The 9,253-nt window shown below is 36.9% G+C and overlaps 1 protein-coding gene across 4 annotated transcripts in view; it reads right to left on the bottom strand.

The window, feature by feature from the left end:
* Positions 1-758: 758 nt before the first annotated feature.
* Positions 759-9,253, bottom strand: part of LOC141433597 (neuropeptide FF receptor 2-like) — a 143,585-nt gene continuing 135,090 nt past the window's right edge. For all 4 annotated transcript variants that reach the window (XM_074095705.1, XM_074095704.1, XM_074095706.1 and 1 more), the window contains exons 9-10: positions 4,257-4,337; positions 759-2,157 (exon numbers count right to left, since the gene is read on the bottom strand). In XM_074095705.1, the coding sequence (XP_073951806.1) occupies positions 1,996-2,157; positions 4,257-4,337 (243 nt within the window). In that variant the 3' untranslated portion in view covers positions 759-1,995. The remainder of the gene's footprint in view (positions 2,158-4,256; positions 4,338-9,253) is intronic.

Raw genomic sequence — 9,253 nt, 5'->3', positions numbered from 1 at the left:
TTTGCATTTCGTAGTGTAGGCCTGTCCTAACGATCCGACCAAGATTTCACGTAAAAAGTGGTGCAGCGACAGTTTCCTCTGTTCATTGCGCGTTTTGTAAGGTAATCACGATACGGTGACCGTCTCGGCCACCCAATGAACAGGGAAAGCGCTCACAGCATCGCCGATCTGTCGTTTTCGTGGTCAAAGTGTAAAGTTTTAATGGTAAAAAGTTAAATCATTACTCATAACTTTATACAGTACGTAGTTACATTTACGCGTTTAAATTAATGATTTGACATAGATTTCATACACTTAGTTCGATATTCTTTACACACATCAAAAGTACACAAAGTTTAGTAAAATCGTTTAATAGTTATATACAGAACACACTTTTAAATAAATGTTTTGTATCCTAACTAGTTATTAGCAGCGATTTCGACTACGCGGAATTTGAAATAATTATGTATAAAAAATTAACACACTCAGAGATGTTAAAAAGTTATAAACTGTTGAGTTTAATGTAGCACGTCTGATTACGGAAGAATTATCAAAAACTAGGTTAAGTCGGTTGGGGCCATATTTTTTTTTGTTTTTTGTTTTATTTCAATATGAAATTCTTTTTATTCTTTTCTTAAAACAGAAACATTAGTGCATAACTGAATGTAAACGAATACAAAACATACAGATAATAATTTGTATGTACTTACGTTTTGAATTCAATTAAAAATAAACTTCACATCGGGAAAAACAAGATAACTTAACACAGTAACGTTAATTTGACTCATCATTTGATTAAACATGTGCAAATTTTGATTAAAGTTTTGAAACTTGTCAAAATGTTAAAGTCGAAAACATCCCTTTTACATTTCAAGATATCACTTTCACAATTCCCATATTCCACAGTTTCAACTGATCCCTGTTGTGTATTATTTGAGTACAAATGGCCATTATACATATAATAATACTATTTCATGTATAGCCCTTAGCTTATTCTTATTCTTTTCAAATAAGCGTGTTTCTTTTCTTTTAAAAAGTATTTCATATTTTTCATTTTTGTGACGCCAATACCTACCAAGTCTATGAAAAAAAACGTCAAAAACCGAAAATTTTGTTTGGGCTTTTTTTTAACTATCGGAATCGATGTGCTTTTTATTCGGAGTAGGAAAAACCATATTTTTTATAAAATTGAAAAAAATAGAAAAGGTACACTTACTTATTTGCAAATATATTTTGTGAACAATATAATCTTGCCTTTCTTACCGATATTTCTAAACTCAAACTTTAAAATTAAACATGCCAAACTATCCACATTTTGAAAGAACCTGTCATTACAAAATTCCTGTTTCAGAACTCATAGGAGAAATAGAAATAGATTAGAATAAGGAAAGGAAAAAGGAAAGGGAGGAAGGCACGATAAAAAATGGTCCCAAGTCAACAATCTTCCAATCTTGCGAACGGCTCTGATCTTCCTTTGGGATCATAGGACTATTCCATTTCTTTATCCTCCCTTCCTTCCCTTCCCTTCTTCCTTTCCTTCTTTTTAGTACATTGTGTCTTAAAGGCGGTAAATAAGGAATTACCAACGAGAGTCCATTAAAAGCCCGAAGTCGAAGACTGAGGGCTTTATGGAGTCGATGTTCGTAATTCTAGTACCGCCCGTGCGACATACGAGAACAATGTTTTTCATCACATTTGCGAGCAAAATTTTATATTTCTAAAAGAAAAAATATAATTGTTCCAAATATTGGCGATACTTGGCAGCGGTTGAATGTTTGAGCGGTTGGTGTTCGAGGGTTTTACTCGGGGGGTTGCAACCAAGGTAGCCTGCATGTAACGACACTGTTTATGAGCAAGTGTGATGAAAAATCTATTTCAGGTGCATTTTTATTTTCCCATGTTGTCACGAATATAATGTTTTCTTCCTGTTCCAAAACTCCTATGCACCTATCTCTAAGTGTCTCTAGTCTCCTCCTCTATACACTAATTGTATAGCCGTAGAGCAGCGTCCAACTGTCAGCGCTTGAGTTCCTGCCTCGCGTGACGCTGCAGCATCTCAGCGGACAGAGCGTGCGCAGGTACAGTGCGCCGTGACGACCGAGTCACGTGGCTCAGCTGCGTTGTGCGGATGTCCAAACCGCGCATGTGCGGGTGGCCGTTGTGGCGAATGGCGTTCATCTGCGGACAAATACGAAGAAAAAAATTAGAAATTATATAAATAAAGGATTGATTATTTCACTACCTACTTTATATTTTTGTGTTGACTTGTCTGTTCGAATATATTGGATTAATTTTATGATTTAAATTCGGGTTTTGTTCCGCGTACCTCAATTTTTGGTAAGCTGGATATTTTGGCACAGTTGCGTGCGCCATGATCACGAGACGACAAAACCCAAAAAAAGCGGTACGGTAATTAGACAGGTGTACGCACAATAAACTGAGAATAGCCGAGGTAATCCTAAAAAAAATGCAATACCAATGGTCTGGGCTGGAAAGATATCGTTCAGGTGGTCACGGATAATGTCAAGTAAATTGAAAGAGCCTGGTGGAAACGACCTTCCCACCACCTTAGACGTACTAAGAGGCTACTACGAAACTCGCAAATCGAAGTTCGTATCGCACCGTCCCTTTCACTCGCGTATTAAATGACATAAGCGTCAGCGGGACGGCAACATACAAAGTTCGAGTTTTGCACTTCGTGGTATAGGGCCTAGACACAGGCTTCCTTTCAGAATGAGAGTGCTGCTGGGATACTACGAAACTCGAAACTCGAACTTCGTATCGTACCGTCCCTCTCGCTCTCGTATTAAATAGTATAAGTGTCAGAGGGACCGCACGACACCCAAACCCAAACCCAGCCCAGATAGGAAACTTCACACACCGTTGAATTACTATAGTTCTTGCTGGTGCTCTCACGATGTTATTACTTGGCGTAGATCTCGTGATAAATTGCTAATGTAATTTCGAAAAACTGAGAAATGCGAGTTTGGGTTTAAACCCATAATTCTCTGCTTGAGAGGCCATAGCTCAAACCACTAAGCCATAGCCATCACGGCTCTTTTTAAGGTTCCGTACCCAAAGGGTAAAAACGGAAACCCTATTACTAAGACTTCGCTGTCCGTCCGTCCGTCCGTTCATCAGGCTGTATCTCATGAACCGTGATAGTAAGACAGTTGAAATTTTCACAGTTAGAGAAAATAGAATAAAACAAATATTTGAGGGCTTCCATACAACAAACGTGTTTTTTGCCGATTTTTGCTAATGTCTATTGAATGTTGTATACTGGTACGGAACCCTTCGTGCGCGAGTCTGACTCGCACTAAGTCAGTTTTTTTGGAAAATTCGGTAACATTCCTAGACGACAAAGGACCGGGACCCAAACAGCAAAACTAAATAATAACGTTACCTTACTAACGGAAACAGAAAACGTGACCAAATACTTTGAGGAAAAAGAGAACTTTCATTACAATTGTCAGAGGGATATAAGTCCGAAAATGAACGAAGGATTTATGACTAACTACTCTGTACTCGCGATTTTTCCCGTTTGAATGACATCTGGCAATAGAATTGAAATTCCAGGAGTTTACCACATTTCCATGAGAATTTCCAAAAAGAGAGCACCGACCACACTTCTGCTAAAAATACGGAGACGATACTGAATTGCAGTGACGTGTCATAAGCATCACAACTTTTTTTTTTATTCGACTGGTTGGCAAACGAGCATGTGGGTCTCCTGATGGTAAGAGATCACCACCGTCCATAAACATCTGCAATACTCCTGGTATTGCAGATGCGTTGCCAACCTAGAGGCCTAAGATGGGATAACTCAAGTGCCAGTAATTTCACCGGCTGTCTTACTCTCCACGCCGAAACACAACAGTGCAAGCACTGCTGCTTCACGGCAGGATTAGCGAGCTAGATGGTGGTAGCAATCCGGGCGGACCTTGCACAAGGTCCTACCACCTTATCACTACTTTATCGCATGCCCTCCACACCGGAGCTTAAAGTACCTACACTGACGGTTACGATTTTGCGAGCAGAGCATGCGGCCGTACATTTATGGCACGTCACTGCTATTCCGTGCCGTATATTCTACAGACCCTCTATAAGATGTTTATGTATGGCCAATAAGGTGAAGTTAAGTAGTTAAATATATAAGTTGGTCATCTGCGTGGAATAAAAGATCAGTTTTACTTAAATGTATTCCCTTTCCGATGCCACTTCTTGTGCCCGATTTCCGTCACAATGGGCCTGTTCAGTAAAATTACTTTACTTACCTGCAGATAGCATCTTTTGTGTGGTTCGTGATACAAATCGTAATCACTGGAGGAACCCTCAGGCTTCTGCGTACACCGCCACTGTAACAAGATACAACACCTTAATATGGTTTATATTGGCTCGCATACTAATCAAAACTCCGAATTTAATGTTTGTCCGAATGATCGTTTGTCATAACTCTTTTTTATCTGAATCCAATAATTATTCAGAATTGTTATAAAACAAAACTAACCTAACCTTCTATAGGATGACCATTTAAAAATTTCAAAATATTTTAAACAACGGGAAAAAATTATGACAAACGATGATTCGGACAAAAAATACGGTATGACTTGCGAAGAGTATGCGAACTTTGGCTCTCCCCTTAATAATAGATACCTAATACGATTTCACGTCTGAGTCTACATTTTTATTTTTAACCGACTTCAAAAAAAGGAGGAGGCTATCATTCGGTTGTTTTTTTCATGGTTGTTACCTCAGAACTCTGTCATTTAAGTACCGATTTGATTTTTTTTTCGTTCCTATAGGAATGCCTTCAATTAGGTTCCATAAGCACCAAATCAGGATCTGACGATTGGATTCTAAGGAAATCGAGGAAGCAGTTCAAATATTGTACGGACACCTATGGTAATTTGGATGAATTGTGAATTTGAGCGGTTGTATTAATAATAAGCCATACGAATAAATGAATGTGGGTATATTTAGTAGTAAATCGTGCATTAAAAGTGGCAGTGGGCGGGGCACATTGCTCGCAGGACTGATGGCCGATGGGATCAGAAGGTTCTCGAATGGCGTCCGCGGACCATAATGCATATGGTGAAATGGAACGGGTGGTGAAATACCAGGACTCCTCAATAATGAACGTATCTGCATTGGAAAAAGCAATCTTTTGTAAAAAGTGACGAGCAGTTGACATTAAACTATTTTATCTTAGAATATTTACACTAAAAAGCGTGAAAAAAATTGTATAACACAAAATTGAACCGACTACAAAAAACCATGAAAATAATTTTCTACCAGTCTGAAGTCGGTGCCTAAGCACGAGCCAGCACTGCAGGAGTAACTGTTGCTCAATATACATGTAGTATGAGTACGTAGGTGAGGTAGACGACTATAGGTCCACTCCTGCTGACTCGTGCTGAGGCACCCACTTCAGACTGGTAGAAAATTATTTCATTGTTTTTTTTTGTAGTCGGTTAATTTTTTGTTTCAATTCTTTTTAACCCCCGACGCAAAAAGAGGAGTGTTATAAGTTTGACCGCTATGTGTGTCTGTCTGTCTGTATGTCTGTCTGTGGCACGTGTCCAACTTTTTGTTGGTTAGGTTAGAAGTACTTATATACCTTCCGCCGCCTAACTTTGCCTAAAAGTTCATTGCCACGACTAGTACCACAAAACTATAAAGGTATAATTCCAATAATTGAATAGGCACTATACCGTTAAGCGGTTCGAACACAATCCGGGAGTAACGTAAAGACGTCGCATAAAAAATGTAAGTATCTCAAAAATGCGTCAAAACTGAGTATTAAGTAATGAACTTTTAGGCAGATTTATATGGCGCGTAGTATAGCAGAACGTTTGTTCGATGAAAGAACTACGGGAAGCTGGTTAAATTTGATTATACTAAGCTTTAATTACCCAGAGACAACGGGACAGGTGAAAGAAAACGTTGTAAAAAGGAATATTGAAATGAAAGACAATGCTCTTTTCGGGTTCAAATTAAGATAAATTGTCGATAAGAAGCGCCGGGTAAGCCCTTGCGCTTGACCCTTCTTATCGGAAAACCCAAATCGATTGCTACGAATTAGCGGACTGGCAATGATGTAGCCTTGGCCTTCCCCACCAATGTTTGGGGAAGGGTTACATTGACAGCCCTTTCTTCTACCTAATAGGCGTTTGCCATGAAGGTTTTTTCTTTAAGAATTGAGATTGGTTTTTGGACGTCTCTCGATGAGAGCTAAAACAGATGTCGCTAGTGTCGCTGCTTGAGTGAAATACTAACTAAATGTCAATATTTTTCCTTTACCGTAATGACAGTCTAAGACAGTTTAATTATACGTGTTTATTTTGTAAAACAGGACTAATTACAAAATGAATAAGTATGTATTAACATTTTTAATTTTTATAAATAAAAAACACTTTAATTATACTCAATATTTTATATCTTAGCTTTATTCATTATATGTATTTGTGCATGAATAATACGAATGTTTGTGCCTGTGTCCATAGTTATAAACTTTGCTTAGTTTGGGACTAGGTCAATACGACACCTCCTACGTATACTGGTACAAGTGCATAATCATAAATTTACAGGAGAGCTGTTCAAAGGTTCCAAAACTTGTAACTTTCTCATTTGATGATATAACTTTTCAAAATTTTGCATTGGTTCCAAAGAAAATATTTGCTTTCTACCTGTATTCATGGAATTTTGAAATTTCTTATAGTTTTTGAGAAAATTGCAGATACACTACTATACGCGTATTTTACATCTTGTAGTTGTGCGGTATACTGAGCTAATTACCACTTGCTCCAGTATACGGCGCAATGCGTAGATTACTGATCTAACGATATTTTTTATTGTATATGAATTTTTAGATGAAATACTTATATGGCTTGCAATGAACAATAAAAACAGATGCTCTTTTACCTTCATCTATTGATTTATAAACGTTTTTATCACTTGCATCAATATACGCTAACATTAGCATGCCACTTGTACCAATATACGCTAGTAATGTTTTAAACGTGCTATACAAAATACAGAAATATACCTTTATAAAAAACCTCACTTGAAATATAAATGGTTTTATTAAGAAAAGTAATTGTATTAAGTGCTTTAAATTAATGGAAGCACATTCAATGGATTCGTATTCCTGTTCAAATGTGTACTCGTATTTTATTGTGAAAGGTTCCTCATGTGATACATATATCGCATCGCACCCATTTGTATCCACATAACGGTTTAGCTTTTGTGCCTCTTCAGGGTTCCGTACCAAGGGTATAAACGGAAACCCTACTTCTATATACTACTTCGCTGTCCGTCCGTCTGTCACCAGGCTGAATCTCATGAACCATGATAGTTAGACAGTTGAAATTTTCACAGATTATGTATAACTGTAGTTGATATAATATATATATTAACAAAAAATAGAACAGAATAAATATTTAAGGGGGCCCCCATACAACAAATGTATTTTTTTGCCATTTTTTTCTTAATCCTAATGAAGTTGTATAGATGGTATGGAACCCTTCGTGCGCGAGTCTGATTAGCACTTTGCTTAAGCCAAGCTTTGACATGAAATATTGAGTCAAAAGTCAAAATATCTTTATTCAATTTAGATTGTAACAAGCACTTATGAATGTCAAAAAAATCTACCACCGGTTCGAAAAAACCTCTGTTGAGAAGAGTCTGGCAATAAACCTAGATATATTTTGTAAACAGATTTACAATCATATTTTAGTGATATTTATACATCACAAGTATTTAGCACAACTACATTTAAAACAGTTCTCAATTCGCTATTTGGAGTAAGCACTCGCCAATGCAGATCGGAATTATTTCCAAATTTCCCTATCCATGATATAATCATTAATTTTAATAATACGCCTTATATATTAATGTCTTCTTGACAATAGATTTAAATTTTGTGTCTGTTTCTGAGTCTTGGGACACTTCTATAACTTCATACGGTTACCCGTTTTCGCCATATACATAAGCCAGGTACCATTTCTTAGGTGTGTATAAAAAATGTGTATAGGGGGTTATTAAAAACCTGTACTATACTTTAAACCACATTAGGGCTACTAATTACTAATATGATCCAAGTAGAAAAATACTGTGATTCGAAAAAAAAAAGTTTTGCATGGAAGTGGAGTCGCAAGAAGACTTTCTAATTTCGATGTTTTCCCACTTATATCGTATTAGTAATCAGTAGCCCTAATATGGTTACAGTATAGTACAGGATTTTTTTTATCAACCTGTAGGTATATTGAAATTTACTGTTCTCATTTTAATTAAAGCATGCATGCCTTCGCCTTCTTTTTGGGGATGCTCAACTACCAGAATGCAATGTAATACTGCAATGTTATATTTATAGCACGCGTACATGTAGTATAAGCCGAGGAAACTGAATCACGTACTGGTACGGGGTGGAACCGTTGTACTACCAATGTTATGTTGACATCCCATACATTTGCCAAAGAAATCATAGCGAAATAGATCACGAAAAGGTTTCACATTGGATTTAGTTTCCATGACTGTCTATGAGAAATACGGCAATTGGTTCTTGCCCTCCGCAATTGTTAGACCAAACATGTTTTTATATATACTATCAAATTATGTGTTCGTAGAACAGTTTAAACGGTCCGCACGCAGCGACGGCTAGCGCGTACACTGAGGCAACTGCCAGTTACACTGGACTTCCCCGGCCCCGCGACATATCGGTGCCGCGTATAGTGGTGCATGTCGGTTGCCTCAGTATACGTTGTACCGATTAGCAAAACGGTGTTAGATGCATTCATATACGTCACTTTATTTCCAAAACTAATAGGAATATCCGTGCAAATTTTTTGTGGTAGGTAAATAAGGAAATATTAATCACAAAATTGCAAAAACTAAAAATCAGAAATTTGTCACTTGTACCAGTATCGTAGGAGGGTCGTCAATAAGTGTCAAGTGTCCCATTATATGGATTTATTTTATTTTTAGAAATATGTCTTATAATTATATTACTATTCTTTTTATTAATATTTAGTAATATATTACGAGACAATAATATTTCTTAAACGAATAGAGCTAAGATTACATTGTGTTTAATTAAAGGAAATTTATTTATAAAAATTAAACGACGACGACGAGTGGAATAAGAAAGGGGAGGCTTTTGCCCTGCAGTGGACATATTGTAAGCTATAAAAAAAAAAAAAAATGTTAATACCATATTCATTATGTAATTAGTATTGTTTTTAGTATCGTAGTCGAGTAAATATAAACACGTTAA

The sequence above is a fragment of the Choristoneura fumiferana genome, chromosome 12 (genome assembly GCF_025370935.1).
Source record: "Choristoneura fumiferana chromosome 12, NRCan_CFum_1, whole genome shotgun sequence".
NCBI classification, from domain to species: domain Eukaryota; kingdom Metazoa; phylum Arthropoda; class Insecta; order Lepidoptera; family Tortricidae; genus Choristoneura; species Choristoneura fumiferana.
This window is presented reverse-complemented; position numbering and strand designations above follow the sequence as displayed.